We start from the raw sequence: 18,118 nt of genomic DNA, 5'->3' as shown, positions 1-18,118 counted from the left end.
CTGAGGAGTGCCCTGCATTTCCAGCTGTTTCTGAAAGCAGCTCTGAGGAGCGCCTTCATCCCTCTAGACACAAACTGCATTTTGTGCACTGACCGGGGCGGGCACCATGGAAACGGCGAGGGGCCGATGCCTTGTGAGACGAGTGCTCAGGAGAGTTTGGGTTTGGTGCTTTAAAAATGCAACTACTCAGTAAAAAAACAATGGAGTCACAGAATATTCTGAGTAGGAAGGACCCACAAGAACCATCGATCCAATTCCTGGCCAGGAGTTGTCCTTATACAGGACACTGCAACAATCCCACCCTGTGCCTGAGAGCGGTGTCCAAATGCTCCTGGAGCTCTGTCAGCCTTGGGGCCGTGACCACTGCCCTGGGGAGCCTGTTCAGTGCCCACCCTATGGATGAAAAAGCTTTTCCTCGTATCTAACCCAAACACAAAATGATTGGAGAAGACCGGCTACCTCGCATTACCAGTCGGTACACACTCCCCGCAGGGGGAGAAGCGGAGGCTCATCTGGCCGCAGTAGGAGCCCCTGTGTGGGGTCCGGTCCCCGCCCGCTGTGGGTATCCATGAGGGGACGGACATTTCCCTGAGGGAGCCTCCCGTCCGCGCGCCTCGGGACCCCCGCGCGCGGGGCGGGAAACCGCCCGCCCCGGAGGTCCGCGCGCGGGCCCGGCAGGGGGCGCTGTCGGGGCGCGCGCGCGTGCGCGGGAGCGGTGCCGCGATGGCGGCGCTGCTGGAGCACGAGAGCCAGATCTTCCTGGAGCTGTTCCACCGCGACGGGCTCGTCGTGTGCGCCCGCGGGCTCGGCATCGACCGCCTGCTGCTGCGCTTCCTGCGCCTCTACTGCGAGCCCGCCAGCCTTGTGCTCGTGCTCAACACCAGCCCCGCCGAGGAGGTGAGGGCAGCTGCCTGCGCCCGCCCCTTCCCCTCCCGGCTGCTGCCGGTGGCTCTGTCTCTGCCCCGACCGGCGGAGCGGCTCCCCGGGCTGGCGGGAGGGTGTGCGGGCTCCGGTGAGGGCAGCGCGGGGGGTGGGCCTGGCGCGGTGCACCGGCCCCGGCACAGAACCACTGAACGGGTCAGGTCGGTAGGGAGCACAGAGGCTCATCTCTCATTCCCTGCTCAGGCAGGGTCATTCCAGAGCACACAGCACAGGATTGTGTCCAGAGGGCTCTGGAATATCTCCAGCGAGGGAGACTCCACAGCCTCTCTGGACAATCTGCCCCAGGGCTCGGTCACTCACAGGGAAGAAGTTCTTCCTCGTGTTCAGGTGGAGCTTCCTGGGCATCAGTTCCTGCCCGTTCCTGCTGTGCCATTGCTGGGCCCCAGGGAGCAGAGCCCGGGCCCTGCTCTGAGCCCTCCCTGCTCACACTGACACACACTGCTGAGGTCTCCTCTCAGCCATCTCCTCTGGAGCCTGAACAGCCCCAGCTCCTTCAGTCTTTCCTCACAAGAGAGAAGCTCCAGTCCCCTCATCCTCTTTGTCACCCTCTGCTCCAGGGGCTCCGTGTCCCTTTTGTCCTGAGGAGCCCAGAACTGGACCCAGCACTCCAGATGTGCCCCAGCAGGGCTGAGCAGAGGGGCAGGGTCACCTCCCTGATCTGCTGGCAGTGCTCTTCCTAATGCACCCCAGGATCGTCTTAGCCACAAGGCACTTCTGGCTCAGGGACAGCTTGTTGTCCACGCCGAGGTCCTGGGGAAGCTGTTAAACCACACACATTCAGGATCAGGAAAGTTGAATTTCTACTCCTGCACCACAATGAAGTCCTAGTAAAACTAATGAGCTAAAACAAGTACATAACTTATAAGTAACCAGTGAGGAAAAAGGGGTGAAACATGCTTGTTGGGCTTGACGGGTTTGTCCCTAATTATACAAAAAAAAAGCTGCTCTTTTTTCTCTGGAACCAGGCAAATTTCCCACCTTCAGGAAGGGGAGATCTTGGGGGACCTTTTATAGCAACCATAGATGACTAAAGATCACAGCTTTAGTTTATAAGATTAAGCTTGGTGTATATGATCTACCTGCTGTAATCATCTCATGACTACAGGTGATGGCACTAAGAGATGATCTCTTTCTCTGTTCTTAAGGCAGTATTAAAATTGCATATTCTCTGAAAATGAGATATTGAAATATAAGAAAATGTAAGCTCCTTGAAGTGTCAGTTGCTCATTTTTATGTAAATATTGTCTAGTTACTACTGACTATGTAGATTTTTTCAAATCACCCAGATGAGTTTGAAACTGAAGAAAGTGTGTCAAAGAAGGAAAAATTATAATAATTCTGACTTCTTCTAATATGTTATTCTATCATGTCTTAATTTGTTTTCGACAACTCCTCAAAATTACCAGAGTATGTGTAATAAAGGTGTTTTTTTGATCCCTTTCCCTGTATACCACAATAATGTCTTGTGTTTTTATTGTGTTTGGTTAGGAGTATTTTATTGATCAGCTGAGGTCAGATGGAGTTGTTCATCTCCCTCGACGCGTTACCAATGAAATTGCAAATAACACTCGCTATGAATTTTATACACAAGGAGGAGTCATCTTTGCAACAAGTCGGATCCTTGTGGTAGATTTCCTTACTGACAGAATTCCTGCCAATCTCATTACTGGTAAGAGCTTAATGAAATAAAGGTAAGAGTGTTCTGTTTGAAAATACACAAAGCTTAATTCTATATCAAGAATTCTACTTACAGGTATTGAGGTTGAAGAATCATTCCTTTTTTTTTTCCCCTCTCAAGTCATTTGACTTATTTAATCATATAGTTTTAAAAGGCTTTCAAAGAACAATAATTGATTGCAGTTGGTGAAATAGTGTCCTGGGGTCTGTTGGACACTGGTCTATCATTAAAACAGATTTTAGATGTGGTGCTTTATGAGCCATGCACACTACCTATATTTTTGCATTAACAAATCACTCCTGATGAGTTCTCATCAAAAAATACCTCACTAATCTTTGTCTTGACACACTTAGATATAAAATAGCAGTATTACGAAGTAATGCTGTTACTGCAATTGTAAAGATTTGGGGAATAGCTTGCAACCTTTTTCTTGTAGTTATATAGAAGCTGTACATGGAAGATGTGAGAGTTACCCTTCTCTTCTCCTGTTCTGTTCCTCTTCTCCCCCAGCCATTCTTGTTTTTATGTTCCTCTCTAAGCTGGAAACCCTGTTACATCCTGGAGAGCTGGAAAAAGAGAGGTCTAAGAGCCAGGGATTTAAGACTATTTTACTGTTTTCTAAGTGTTAACATCTTAATGATAAAACATAGCTGAATATTGTATGCTTAGAAGAATGTGAGTTTCTGCTTTAGAAGTTGTACCTCCTTCCTGTTTGTCAAGCTATAACAAATTCTACTCTACAACATTTTGAACACTTATGCTGGAGTCGAAGAACACCAGATTTCTAAGTTCAAAAGAAGTGAATAGGTTTTCTGGGCAACCTGTGGTAATTTCTCTTTTTCCTTTGATTCCTTCTTTTTTACCTTCCTAACCTACCAAAGAAGAAAAAAAAAAATAGATTGAAAGAAGAAATACTGTAAAGTTTTAAAACTGGTGCTGTCCTATAGTGGCACAGAGCTGTGACAGGTTTTGCATTGCCACCAGAGGTCGGTGTGAGAGCAGCTGCAATGGACTAGTGGCCTCATTCCCAGCCTCCCAACACGTGGGTCCGTGTGCCTTTTCTGTGTGTGAGATGGTACAACAAAATCTTGTAGTAGTGTTTCCTAAGGAGACAACAGCAAAAGCCTTTCTAGGTGTTAAAAATGTAGTTTGTAAAATCAGTGTGAATTAACATCTGATGAACTCATAAATCCAGCTAAATGAAGATAAGGAATTATCACTGCAGTAAAGTAGAATTATTCCTGGTGGTTTTAGCTGAGTAGAATGATGCACTTGACAGCACAGTGAAAATGATGCAAGTTGATGTAATAAAAAGTGTCAAGTTGTTTCTGCCAAGGCTTACAGAGCAAGTGTGAACTCCCTTCATAAGCAGATATATGTTGACTAAAAACAGGAAGGTATTATAATAAACATAGTCTTACTGACCTGTTAGAAATTCTCTTTCCTGTCATGTCCATCTGCAGTCACATCTTGAAAAATTTGGAAGGTGTTCAGAGATGATCATTATTATGTACTGAAAAATTTGCTTCATAGGACAGGTTTAACAATTTCTAGATATAAAAATACCTTGTAGTGGATTATTTCAGGGCTTAATTATGAATGGCAAGCAGTTCTATGGAAGTCTACCTCCTGGATGCTTTTTCATTTAGCAAGCAAAGGCATGTTAAAATCAATGGCTGCATGCTGAGTTGAGGAGACTTGTTACAGAAATTAAATGCTCTGGAAGTTTACTAGCTTATGTAGGCACAAGGTAAAACCTGTGATGTTTGATGTCTTTGCTTCCAGTTTAGAAAGGCATTTATGATTCCACTGGAGGCTGTGAACAGATACCACATAGGCCTGAATTCAGTAGGGGGAGAGGGAAAATAGTGCAATGTGCTGTTTAACATGATTTGCATGAGAAAAAAAAAGCCTTGCTTTAGCAGGTCTTGGTTGAGTGAACTGTGAACTCCAGAAATGTTTGCCTCAAACACTTAATTAAATTAAACTCTTGTTTCATTTCTCTTTATTGAAATGTGCTTAATAGGTCTTTTATTCCTACTGCACCCATAGCCATGAAGAAAACTGGTGGTGTACTCATATACTTGATAATACTTGCTATCCTTGAGTGTGAATATGACTGTCAGATGGGAGAGAAAAACAAAATAAATGTTTTGAGAAGTTCTTTAATTATATAAACATGTGAACTGTTACTAATGAAAGTTACTTGACAAGTCTGTAATTCCAGAATTTCTCTAAACAAAAGAATTCAACTATCACAGCCTCAAACACATCAAACTTGCTTTGTTTTAACAGTGTGTTATGTCATGCATCTGCTTTTCCTGCTTTTAAAAGGCTCAAGTTCAAGTTATGCCTCAGGAGTAGAGAATTTTCCTAGCTAGTAAGTCTTGCCACTCATGCACAAGCTCTTTTTTTTTCTATTCAAGATGCATTGTTAACCCAGTTCTGTTATTTGGCAATTCTATGGTACTGAAACTGAGGAATCATTTGTTTCAACCCCAGAAAGTTTGTTCAACCTTCATTTTAGAAGACTTAAATTCCTGTGATTAAAAGAACAGTAGAGGAATAAGACAACTGTGATGAAAAATCTGTACAAACCTGGACCTTTCTGGGTTTTTTTTTAACTTGATTTTTTTTTCTTTTGCCAGGCATTTTGGTGTACAAAGCACACAGAATCATTGAGTCCTGTCAGGAAGCGTTCATCTTGCGACTTTATCGCCAGAAGAACAAGCAAGGCTTCATTAAAGCTTTTACAGATAATGCAGTTGCATTTAACACTGGCTTTTGTCATGTGGAAAGAGTGATGAAAAATCTTTTTGTTGGGAAGCTTTATCTGTGGCCCAGGTGAGGCACTTCTTTACTTCACTGGAGAGTTAAATGTAGAGGAAAGATGAAGGCGGGTTCCTAAGAAAATTAGGTGTATGCAGTCACACTGCTAATCTGTGTTCCTTCCTGTATTCTCAAACAAATTTTTTTCAGTTTTTGACAGAAGTGGTCTTAAAGATGCTGAATTTCTGAGAGTGTTTTTGAAAATGGACTCCAATTGTCTCTATTAAGGGGATGAACCTTATGGTAGAGCTGTCCTGTTAGTCAACAGAAATCACAACAAAAAGTGACATTCTTAACAGTTTAAGAAAAACTTCTCTTACTAAACAAAAGTACTTAAGCCATGAAATGACAGGGAAACAATCTCTCAGTTCTGCTATTCAGGGAGGTGTTTGTTTCCAGCTGTTATGAAACTCCATGCATCTCTTTCTACATGTCAGATTTTTTTAAATCTTCTTTTACACCTATGCTGTGTATGAAGAACATTTCTTGATGACTGTTAAAAAATAAAATGTGGCATGCACAGAGTCTTCCAGGAGCAGATCCACAAATGGAACTGAACGCTCTCTGATGACCCAGTCAGTGCTCTTGCCCTGGGCAGGAGCTCTGCCCATTTTCTCCATTAGTCTGGGCTGAAATGTGTTTCACTCCTTCTTAATGAATGGCTCCTCTGCATTGTAAATTCCTTAACAGTCTTTCTTTCAGTGTCCCAGGGAAGTAGAAGTGGACACACCTGGGGTAGGAAAGGTTGAGTAGAAGCTGTCTAGATTTCCTTCCTTGACTTCCATGAAAAGATCTGGGGCTGCAGGCTGCAGTAAGGGAAGTGTCTGTGCAGTTGCAGAGGTCAGCAGCCATCAGGTTCTCTGAGCCTCCTCTTGTCAGGGACAGTCAGGTGGCATCTCTGGATCTGTGCAGCTGGAGTGGCTCCAAGGACAGGGTTCCACCAAGGACCTGCAGGTTGTCTTTGCAAGCTGGGAACGTCATAAAATCTGCTGGTGCAGCCATGTGATTTCAGAGAATTCCCTTCCAGTTTCTCCCTTAAATGATTTTTTGGGCTTATTTTAATATTTGTTATGTGTGATGATGATGCAGAATCCAGTGCAGTAATTTTCCATGGATCATTCACCAGCACTATAGGCTCACATGACTAGGATGACTACAGTCATAATTGTGGAACAGATGGTTTTCCAAGGCTGTTCGTAAGACTGCAGTCTTCACATCAGTAGAAACTGATTTTGGAATTAACTTACTTGTTTACATTTAAAATAATTGTAGTTTATACAAACTTTTGAGTAATTCTAAGTCAAATAAAACTATCCATGTAAATCTTAAGAAGCTGTTTTTCTCTTAGATTTCATATAGCAGTGCACTCATTTTTAGAGAAGCATAAACCTGAAGTGGTGGAAATTCACGTGGCAATGACCCCTGCTATGCTTGCTATCCAGACTGCAATCCTGGACATTCTGAATGCATGTCTGAGGGAACTCAAACGTTACAACCCAGCTCTTGAAGTAGAAGATCTATCTTTAGAGAATGCTATTGCTAAACCTTTTGACAAGGTAACAATTTTGCTTGTTCTGCAGTGTCTAAGTAACGGGATATAGATCTCCAAACTGCCTGCTATGCAACAGAAATGTTACTTGCAAAATAAATAACCAGCAGCAGCTGAGTGTTCTCCCATGACATGTTTATTACAGGTACAAGGGGATGTAATGATAATGTGACAGGTGCCAGTAGGATTTTTGATGTATTGGTATTGTTCTTCCTTCATTTCCAAAGCCCCAAGAGTAAGAACACCCCAATTCATGGTTATAATAATTGTTGCTGCTGTTATTAAAAAGGCAGCTGCAACTTCAGCTCAGAATACTTTGGAGATAAGTATCAGTAATTGCCATACACATACTCCCCTTTTCCTTTTGAATTTCTTACTTGTGTTTTTTATTTTCTCTAGTAGGAGAAGCACTGTATGTAACAGACAATATGCACATGCATGCATCTGCTGTATCTTTAATTATTATGTATGTCAATAACTTTGTGTTCACTGTTATTTTTGACAGATCTGCAATGTGTGGTACACATATGCTTTCGTTAGGGTGAAATCAACTGTCATAGTGCAACAGTTACTGGTTAACTGTGATTTAATCTGGATGGAAGGCCTTCTGTACTTTAAATATTTGAAGGTTCTTTCTTGGGCTCTATAAGTTGCACATCTTCATGGTACCTATCTTGATTTTGGAAACAAAATTACATTATAATGTTTTTTTCTGTACCTAAGTAAAGAATACTAGATACTAAATACAACAGGCCAGTACCAGTAAAATACGGGTGTTTTTTTATAATTTTACCAGTATTTTATTATTAGATGGAGAGGAAAAAATTTACTGAAAGCATTAAATTATATATGTCTGCTAATTGCTGAAATGTTTCTTATAAAGACATCATATTATGTTAACTTTGCTAAGATATGGTAACTTATATCAAAACAAATATCTCACCAGTACATATTTATTTTGGTATCTGTAATAATTTTGGGAAACCAGAGCGTCCCCTGTAAAGTTAAAGTGCATTCTCAGCTTGGTTAGAAGCTATAATGCAATACTGTGTGTTTGACACTCCAAACTTTCCAATTTTAATTTCCAGACAATACGTCACTATTTAGATCCTCTCTGGCATCAGCTTGGAGCTAAGACAAAGTCTTTGGTCCAGGATTTGAAGATCCTACGTACTTTGCTACTGTATCTAACCCAGTATGATTGTGTCACTTTCCTTAATCTCCTGGAGTCACTGAAAGCAAGTGAAAAAGCTTTTGGTGAGAATTCAGGTAAACACGGAATAACCATACAAGTTAATGCATGAAACGGTGCAATGTTGATGTTTTTAATTATCATTCCCAAACATATGAAGGTATCTAATTAGGTTTTACACAACCAGCCATAAGGACGTAGGTTTTTATTGACAGATAATCCTTTCATCTTCCCACTTAACTGCTGTTACTTAACAGTGTGAGATTTGCATCACATTTCTGGTTTTTATTAAGCTGGTGATTAGACAGCAAGCAGGTAGGGCAGGTATTCCAGCTGGAGATCCAGGGCTTTTACTGCAGAGAGTTGAAACACATACACATTGCAGATGTCAAACTACTACTGCTTCCTTCTCATTTCCTCTCCAGGCTGGCTGTTCCTTGACTCCAGTACTTCAATGTTTGTGAATGCTCGAGCTCGAGTTTATCGCATTGCAGATGAGAAACTGAATCAGAAAGGCAAAGGCTCAGGCTCTGAAAAACGTGATGTAAAGAAGGAAAATGGTACTGATCATTTCTAATTTTAAGTTTAAGAGTGTCACACGATTCCAAGTGCTTTGTATATTATTACTTCTACTCTGATTCCCTGCATGAACTTCCACAGCTCAGGATCTCAGTCTGTTAGCTGGGATAAATTGAGAGATAATCTTAGTTCCAAAAGCATAGGATAAACAACATAAAAGAGTCACGAAGTAGGGGATTCTCCTAAGCTTGCTCAGCTGATCACTGGAAGAGCTTTTGTGGAATTGTTCTTGCATTACATTGATGTTTAGTTTCATCTTTATTATCTTATGTGAAAGAGTAGGAGGCTGTAGTTGCTTTTATTAAAAAAAAATATATTCAGGAGTTTCAGAATTGAAGAATGAGTGAATACTTCAGTGTTTGGCTTCACAAAAGCATTTATCTCCATTTTTAAATTTAAGAGTGTTCTCCACCTCATTAGCATAACAAGTTGCATATGTAGGCTGTTGAATATCATATGTGCCAACAACCATCACACTATTGACATCTAACCACTGATTTAAAGTCTGAAGGATATTTTGCCTGCAAGAGCTGCTGTGTTCAATCTTACTTTGTTTCAGAACTGAAAAGGGAATTGGTTCTTGAAAGTAACCCAAAATGGGAAGCTTTGAGAGAAGTACTGAAAGAGATTGAAAATGAGAATAAGAACAGTGACAGCCTTGGTGGTCCAGGTGAGAGACTACTAAATTATGCAAGTTTTCCAGGAATTCTACTGGTTTGTACTTCTACTTGACCTTGGAGAGAAGGAACTAACTCTTTTCTGTAGTTTTATCAAAGAGCTGGTTTGGATTTAGTAATTTATGGCCTAAAGATGAGGAATTTATGTAAATTATGTACATAAACTATGTAAAATTAGATAGTTTTGCATAAACTTATTAGGTCTTGCTCTAAAAGAGAAATGCCGTTTGTTCCTACAGTGCAATACTTTTTAGGAAAGAGCCTGCATTATTCTGAAAAAACATTTTAGGTTACATTTCAGTAGTGTACTGATACCTTCAAGTTCCAAGCCAAATAAAACAGATGTGCAGATTTATAATGATCAAGGTACTAGTCACTCATTTCTGAAATTTGGGTTCAAAATAAAAATAGGGATTCTGTCTTACACCCTTTCTAACTTGCACATTCTTCTCATGCACCTGAAAATTTGCTTTGCATGGGTTGCATATAAATGAGGTAGAGATTTGGAGGCAGGGAAGCGAGTCTAACTGCTTTGCTGCCTTTCCTATTTTAGGGCTTCTCCTTCCCTTAAAATTTAGCAAGTTTTATTTTAGGAAATAGTAAGGGTAAAAAAGTGCTCTTTTCTCCCACCCACAGTGTTCTGACTCTGGGTAAGAACTGGCTCTCTCTCTTAGTGTTGTAGGAGTTTATCTGAGTCAGCTTGCAGAGAATTGTTATTCACAAATGTCAATAATACTGTGTGAAACATGTGTTTTGTAGACTCTCTAACACAGCTGACAAATTAGAATGGTCTAAATTAAGTTCTCTCTTATTCCACATCTTAAAAATGAGTAGTTGTTCAACTATGTTTCAACACACACTGTATCTGCCTCATTTCCAATGGCCAGAAGGAAAACTTAATGAATTTAGATATTGTAAGAAAAAGGAATGTTGAACTTCCATTAATCTACTCTAATTTTATTTGGTACAAAAAACCATGCAGTTTGGATTCTCTCAAAGTCCAGAGCAACTGGCAGCCGAATATCAAGGCATTTGGCAGGCACAGTGCTTGGATCAGTGCAAGCCATTGGCTCGGGAGGTGCTTGTAGCTGGATAAGAAGCACAGCATTACAGGCTGTAAACATGGTATTGTTTCTTGACTGCAGGGCAAGTGCTCATTTGTGCCAGTGATGACCGAGCCTGTGCACAGCTCAGGGAGTATATTATTGCTGGAGCAGAAGCTTTTTTAACAAGACTATATAACAAAACCTTTGGAAAGGACGAGAAAGCTGGAGAAGTGTGGATTAAGGACAGAAATGCCATCAAGTCCAAAGGAAATGCCAAACCAGACACAGGGCCTCAAGCAAAAAAAGCCAAACTGACAACTTCAAAACAAAATAAGCAGAAAAAGCAGCAAGACCGGACTCTAATCCAAATGATAGGGAAAACTGAGGAGGAAAAGAGAGAAGAGGTCGAGGTGGAGGACAACAAAGAGTTAAGTGGTAGCCAAGAAGGCAACACTGAAGAGACCGTTCCTGAAGATTTTGATTTGAACTTGCCCTCAGATTGTTACTATGGGATTTTCAAGGACCCACTGACAATTATCCACCCGCTGCAGGGGTGTGGGGATCCCTACGCGCTCACTCGGGTGCTGCACGAAGTAGAACCCAGATATGTTGTGTTGTATGATGCAGAACTCACTTTTGTTCGGCAGCTGGAAATCTACAAGGCAAGCAGGCCTGGGAAGCCTTTGAGGCAAGTTGACTTGGCCAGGGTAATTCTAGTCTGAAAAGAAAAAATTAAAACTGCACTGTCAGCAGTCAATGCAGAACATGCTGCTGTTCATTTTCATTAACTACCTTCCACTTCCTGTTTAGTCCTTAAGTTTAAACAAAAGCAGAATGTCTGGTGTAACCAAAAGATAATTTTTACTGTCCAGCAGGTATTTAGTCCCTTAACAGCAGAAGCACATCTGTTAAAAAAAAAGAAACAATTCCAAGATCTCTGCTTCAATGACTTTAGTGGCAGTAGATCATTTTCAGGTGGTGTAGTCTCACTTTAACCATCTCTGAAGATACAATTTTTAAAGAAAAGGATTCATTTTGGGTTTAATTAATTTTCACATTTCATGATGTTCATCATGCTGAAGGCCAGTAATTCAGAAACTGTAACAGAGAAGCAAGTAAAGGAAACACAGTAAAGAAAATAAGTATTTGCGGTTATAGCATTTGCTGATAGAAGATGACCACATTGGGTATATTTATTTAATACACCTGCAAAACTCCGTTTTATGAATTAATGTCACATACTGATTAAAAATATAGAAAACTTAATATTTAATATGCTATTAACTAAATTGTCAGGCATTTACTGCTACTAATCTTAAATTTATTGGTTGTGAATTTTTTTCACTTAATACAAAGTTTTGTGACCTGTTCTTTTTTTCTCTTTTATACCTACAGAGTTTATTTCCTCATATATGGGGGATCCACAGAAGAGCAACGCTACCTCACAGCTCTGAGGAAAGAGAAGGAGGCCTTTGAAAAACTCATTCGGTAATAAGAGTTAGTTTAACTGCCTTTATAATTAGAGTTTCATGTAATTCCCCAATATGCTTACATTTTAAAGAGTGAAGTTCTTATCTTAGCTGTATGAAGGCTTTAAATAAACTTTTAATTCAATTCTTTGTCAGATGTAAAGACTACTTTCCTGTTGAGAATCACCAAAAAGTCAAATCTTTCCTTTTCAAAGCATCTGGTATTTTGTTTAATAATTTTAGCAGGATTTAATATTAACGTAAAGGCTAATCAGCATCACTTGAAATTTTCCCTAATTTTCTATGAAGTTCACTTGTGTAATTGTGTTTTTGCTGGTAACATTTCTTGTAAGATAATTTCTAAAGCTTTTATAACCTAAATCAGGTTATATTTGGGGAAACAAAACATTTCCTTAGACTGTATAAGACAGTATTTTTACTGACAGTGCCTTCTCAGTTACAGTGCTATTACTAGTCATTAGTTCCTTTGTAAAAGGAAAAACCTAGAAAAGGTTTTCCTTTTCCTCTAAAAGGAAAAACCTAGAAAAACTCAGTAAATTGCATTTCTGATCGGGGTTGCATTTAGTATTAAACTATATATAATTTTAGATCTGGATGAAGGGTATTGAAATATTTCAATCTTCTTTACTCCTGCATTTGCAGTTTTTAGTGTCTGTTTGTTTGTGGTTCCTTAGAGAGAAGGCTAGCATGGTTGTTCCTGAAGAAAGAGAAGGAAGAGATGAAACGAACTTAGACCTCCTCAGAGACGCTGGACCTGCCTCTGTCTCTGCTGACACACGCAAAGCAGGTGAGCAGCTCCTAGGTCAGGCTTGCAGCCCAGAGCTTTCCAAAAGTCCCATAACTATTGCCCTTTAAATCCCCCTCAAAGTGTCTGGGGCAGAGACACGTTGTACATTGGCTCTGCAGTCTTCATGCTAAAGAAACATTATTTCCCAGTGACAATGAACTGTAGTTTCCTTTGAAAATACAGGTTAATGAAGTATTTTACCATTAAGACAGAAACTGGATTGTTCCAAGTCACATTGTTGGTTATGAGGCTGTCTAGTGCTGTTTGTAGGAAGATAAATTAAAACATAGAAACTGAAGTCTACAGATGGTCAAAGGCAGAGTTGTCCTTGAGCTAGTAAATGTTGGGGATTTCTTTTCATCTTGACAAAACATGCTGCCTGGATAAACAACTGCACATTATGGGTTTGATCACTTCCTTTGTAATAAAGGGTCCTTTCTCTTTTGTTGCATTTCTAACCATATTTTTGTTCTTTTCCTCTGACAGATATGCTGTGCCTCTGCCTGTTTTCCTTTACTGTTGTTTCTATAATCCTGTTCTCCTTTGCCATATGCTCTCTAATCTTTGCTATTATATCTTTTGTGGCCTTGGTGCTGCAGTCTCTTTATGTGTCCTGCAGATCTGTAGAGGGCAACACATAATTCCCACAATAAAGTGCTGTATTTCTGTGGGAAACAGCTGGAAACAAAAGAGATCAGCTTCATTATCTTGTTTTGCAGGCAGCCTTTTTTAGATTTCCCTGATTCATTTAAATAATTTTCATCTACAGCTTAATATATTTCATTGTCAACTATACAAAGCTTTCAGCAAGTAGCATGGTAGTTCTAGCAAGCTGCAGAGCATGTTCCATAAACTACAGTATATATTTAAGCAAGTAATTTTTTTCTCTAACAGTTAAAAATCAAGTAAAGTCTGTATTTATTGTACCGCTGAATTTGAGGTATAACTTAAGATGAGAAGTCCATCCATTGCAGAAGCCTTGGCAGCACACAGGAAAACAACCAGAGCAGGAGGTGGCAAGTGTGGGCATAACTGTGTTTATTTTGCTCTTTAGGTGGACAGGAACAGAAGGGTGTTCAGCAAACCATAATCGTGGATATGCGGGAATTCCGTAGTGAGCTTCCATCACTGATCCATCGCCGTGGGATCGACATTGAGCCCGTGACTTTGGAAGTTGGGGATTATATTCTAACCCCTGACATCTGCGTGGAGCGGAAGAGCATCAGCGATCTGATTGGTTCCTTAAACAATGGCCGGCTGTACACACAGTGCGTGTCCATGTGCCGCTACTACAAGCGGCCAGTTCTCCTCATTGAATTTGATCCTAACAAATCCTTCTCCTTGATCCCACGAGGCTCTTTACAGCCAGAAATTTCCAGCAATGATGTTACTTCTAAACTAACCCTTCTCACACTGCACTTCCCAAAGTTACGAATCCTGTGGTGTCCCTCTCCCCATGCTACTGCTGAACTCTTTGAAGAGTTGAAACAAAACCATCCCCAACCTGATGCAGAAATAGCGATGGCCATCACTGCAGATTCCGAAATTCTCCCCGAGTCAGACAAGTACAACCCTGGGCCTCAGGACTTCCTGCTAAAAATGCCAGGGGTTAATGCAAAGAACTGTCGTGCCTTAATGACCCATGTTAAAAGCATTGCAGAGCTGGTGACACTGTCCAAGGATGAGCTATCCAAGATTTTGGGTAATGCTGCCAATGCCACACAACTCTTTGACTTTATTCACCTGACCTATGCAGAGGCACTAGCCAAAGGAAAAGGCAAAAGATGACTCATGAGATTGTTCAACACACAGCACAGATAAGCTTTTCTGGCACAGTACTTTGGCAAATACATGAAATAAATGCCCCCTCTAAGATAACCAGCTGTTTCTTGCTAATGCTATTCCATCAGTTTTAATATGTGAGTAAATTATTACTGAAGGCAAGTTTCAAGAGGAAAAAATATTTTTAATAGAGAAATGTGAATTATTTTTATTGTTTTTAAAGCACTTTAACTAATTCTATAATATCAACTAAATGAAGTTTTTCACCAAGATCATAAGAATTAAGTGCTAAGACTAACTGATAAAGGTGTTTTTTTGTGAAAGTTACGATGTCTTGTTCAAGCTAAAAATGTGCTGTGTTTTGATTAGTCTGTGTGACCTGCTACATGATAAAATGCGTTTGCCGTTTTTAATGTCTCGCTCTCTGGCAACTGCCAGTTTTTGATTGACAGTGATGAAGCTATTTGAAACACATTGTGGTCTTTGCTCAGGAGTTTGTTTAGAATATACTGGGACTGAATCCTGAATTTTAGAACATGACCATAAGCCTTTGTCACAGTAAAATCCATTTATATACTATGCTCTACATTTTGCTTGCTTACCTTACTGCCAGTTACACTTTTTACCATTCCAAAGCCAGTACAGCTCTGCCTTGCTAGATTTTGCAAAGTGTTTTCCTTTGGCCTGACTGGATAGAGATTCTGTGGTGCCACAGTGCAACTTAATTTTGAGTGTGCCTTACTTATACTTTTAAGAGGCTTTGTTTTTTACTGTTTTGATAGCTCTTTCACCTCTTTCACTTGAAAGTGAAAAATCTGGGTATACCATTGGCACCGTTCCTTTAAACCAGAGAATATTTCCTCTTGTAAAATGCAGTCATTTTCTAAGCAAGGTTTTCCAAAAGTGTTTAAAGTCCTTCCAATATTGGCTTCTTCTGTGTCCTATTGCTCTTGTATTTTTATGTCCCAAATCAACTGTCTGTCAATAAACTCAGTAAAGGCATTGTCACCTAGAAGATAATACTTTTAGCATTTTATGTAGCATAAAAGAGGGAAAAGTTTGTGAATATATGCATTGTTAAATTATATATTCTACACTGAACTTTGATACAACTGTGTAACAAACTGCCATTGCCAAAAGGGTTGGTCCCGTGTTATTCCTTGCTAATGTATTTACATTTGCTATTTACAAAACCTTTATCTATGACTTGCACATGTATTTATACAATTCTAATGGGAACAACAGACCAATATTATCTCCTTCATGAAAGGAGTTGTGTTCAGGTTCAGTAAAAGCTGTACTGTGCACTTTCAGGTAAAATGTTTATTGTGCTTTTTAAGTGTGAATTATGAATTGTTAACTTTAATCTGTGGTTGAGCTGTGACAAATTTCCAAAGGAATATTTTTCTGCAGATGCAAATTTTAGTATTAAATACAACCATAATAAGATTAAATTTTGTTCATTATCTTGTTTTTCATTTGGTTGTATTAATATCAAAACATTTTTATTTTTAGTGTGTGGTTTACAATCCAGATTCTTATTTATTTAATATGAGAAGAAGTCTTTCCATGTGACTTTTGCTTATTCAAACTGTTTTCAGATGTGCAGATGGTTGAGAATGCCTGTAAAGTGGTGCTAAGAGAACTGGAAATCAGAGTAAGATCAAAGTGTCCTGAGTGCATGGCCTGTAGAGCCTGATTCAGAAAAGGGCAGCTGACCAGCCTTTGAGAACAAACATTGCTTGTGCAATGGGCAGTAGGGTGCTCCATGAACTGTGGGTTTGGGGTTTTTCACAGGTGCTGCCTTGGCTCTGTCAGTGAGGTTTGGCATTTTTGCATTGATGTGTATGGGGTGAAAATGAAGGGTATAGTAATAGGTGATAAAGTTGTAGCTTTATGTTGTATGCTAGATCAATGTTATGCAATCTACAATTAAATAATTATATAATATATGCAATTAAATAATTACTTGCTAAATATTATAATGAAATTGCCTTTTGCTTATATGTGTGGAATTTTTGTAAAGCTTTTTCCTTTTTCTTTCTCTATGCAGGATTTGCCCTTTTTCTCTAGAACAGATTTGTGTTTTTTCTCTAGAACAGGATCTATTGTTTCATGTCATTATTGCTCCTGTGCTTTGGCATTTCACTGTATTAGTTTCGATGGCCAGTTAGAGCTGTGTCCTCCTGGGGCAGGAGGTAGGGACTGTGCTCCAAGGTGGGAGAGGTCCTGTGTCCTGAAACCACTTATCCCTGAAACAATAGAGCCAAAAGCTCTGCCTGAATGCAGTCACAACACAGGGTTGGGTGAATGATGAAAACTCTCTCTTTGATCAACAGTCATGGAATTTGTACATCTTGTCTTTGCTGATGTTCTAAATTTGAGCTTTTGTTATTAAAAAAGCAAACACAAACACCCCCTGCCTTCAGTTTGGGAGAGTCTCAGCTTCTTGCTTGTCCCCAAATCAAGACTTCATGTTCCCAGGTCCCTCAGGAGGTGAAGCCCTGCTGTGAGGGGTTCACATGGTATAGAGTTGCCAAGTTGCTCCTTTCTGTAGCTTCTCCTGGGCTTTGATCACTGGCAGTTCTTCTGGAATAACCACACAACCTCTTATGGACAAATGTACTTATATTAGCAAATTATTTAGCACAGGGTAGATGAAACTGCAGCCCCTGTGTTTAAGTTACCTGGTTACTATTCCTGCTCGTGGGGACACTATTCCTGCAGTTGTGAGCTGCAGCTGCAAAAGGAGGCTTTGCTGGCAGTGTTGTCACTGTGCAGTCCCTAACCAAAGCAAACCTTACCTGCAAAATTACTTCTGCATGAACACGTAAAGTAGGGCTTTTCTGGGAGCAGCTAGATTGACTGCTTTCAAAACTTAAATGTAAGCTAGTTGACCAGAAATCCACACAGTTTATAAAATATGTAGCTATGCTGTTAAAAACAATGACTCTTTTGGAAAGTGGAAAAATTTAAGTGGAAGGATTGTTATGATTTTGATTTCTCATTTGCAGAGTGATAGTACAACCACAAATAACTTAATTTTTGAGAATTAAAGTTTGTCTCTAAAGATTTCCTTAGTCAGGATTCCCATTCTGACTGTAGAATAGAATCCAAAAGCAAACATCTGCTGAAAAATAATTATTAAATGGGTACATTACTTATATACAGCATAAAGAAATGTAACTGAGTGTCATTAAAGAAACATCCCGTTTCCAGTATTTCAGGCTCTGTGAGCTGAGTTTACAATCCTTTCCTAAGGGCCATTTTAGGATTAAGTTCTCCTTAGCCCTCACTCCAAGATAACCTAAATTAAATAAATATTCAGTTGATCTGCTTTGTAAAATATGTGATTTTAAGAAATGCAAATAGGGTCAGAAACCAGAAAGTTCAGAAACCATTACTCCTGCATTTTGTAATACTTTGTCATTTTAACTTTTTTCATATGTTCATTCTTCATCTAGTAGCAAGAATTTTGGATATTTGCAGAATCAAACTAAGAATAAACCCTCTTATGCTTCATATGAAGTCTTTAATATCTTGTTAACTGTTAGGTACCTTCTTGCA

General features: G+C 39.8%; 1 protein-coding gene and 1 long non-coding RNA gene across 2 annotated transcripts in view; one reads left to right on the top strand and one right to left on the bottom strand.

Moving 5' to 3' along the window:
* LOC128796000 (uncharacterized) overlaps nucleotides 1-598 on the bottom strand; it is a 237,953-nt gene extending 237,355 nt beyond the window's left edge. Inside the window, exon 1 of the long non-coding RNA XR_008433694.1 lies at nucleotides 460-598. This is a non-coding gene — a long non-coding RNA (uncharacterized LOC128796000). The remainder of the gene's footprint in view (nucleotides 1-459) is intronic.
* A 125-nt stretch (nucleotides 599-723) lies between these two features.
* ERCC4 (ERCC excision repair 4, endonuclease catalytic subunit) lies at nucleotides 724-16,937 on the top strand. Its single transcript, XM_053957213.1, has 11 exons — nucleotides 724-897; nucleotides 2,431-2,611; nucleotides 5,269-5,464; nucleotides 6,798-7,005; nucleotides 8,087-8,267; nucleotides 8,616-8,750; nucleotides 9,329-9,439; nucleotides 10,592-11,180; nucleotides 11,888-11,980; nucleotides 12,657-12,769; nucleotides 13,824-16,937. Exons 1-11 carry the CDS (start codon nucleotides 724-726, stop codon nucleotides 14,555-14,557), a joined length of 2,715 nt encoding a protein of 904 aa, XP_053813188.1. The 3' UTR covers nucleotides 14,558-16,937.
* Nucleotides 16,938-18,118: the final 1,181 nt, after the last annotated feature.

This window comes from Vidua chalybeata, chromosome 16, assembly GCF_026979565.1.
Source record: "Vidua chalybeata isolate OUT-0048 chromosome 16, bVidCha1 merged haplotype, whole genome shotgun sequence".
Lineage (NCBI taxonomy): Eukaryota > Metazoa > Chordata > Aves > Passeriformes > Viduidae > Vidua > Vidua chalybeata.
The sequence above is the reverse complement of the archived record's forward strand: the minus strand, read 5'-3'. Positions and strand labels throughout refer to the sequence as shown.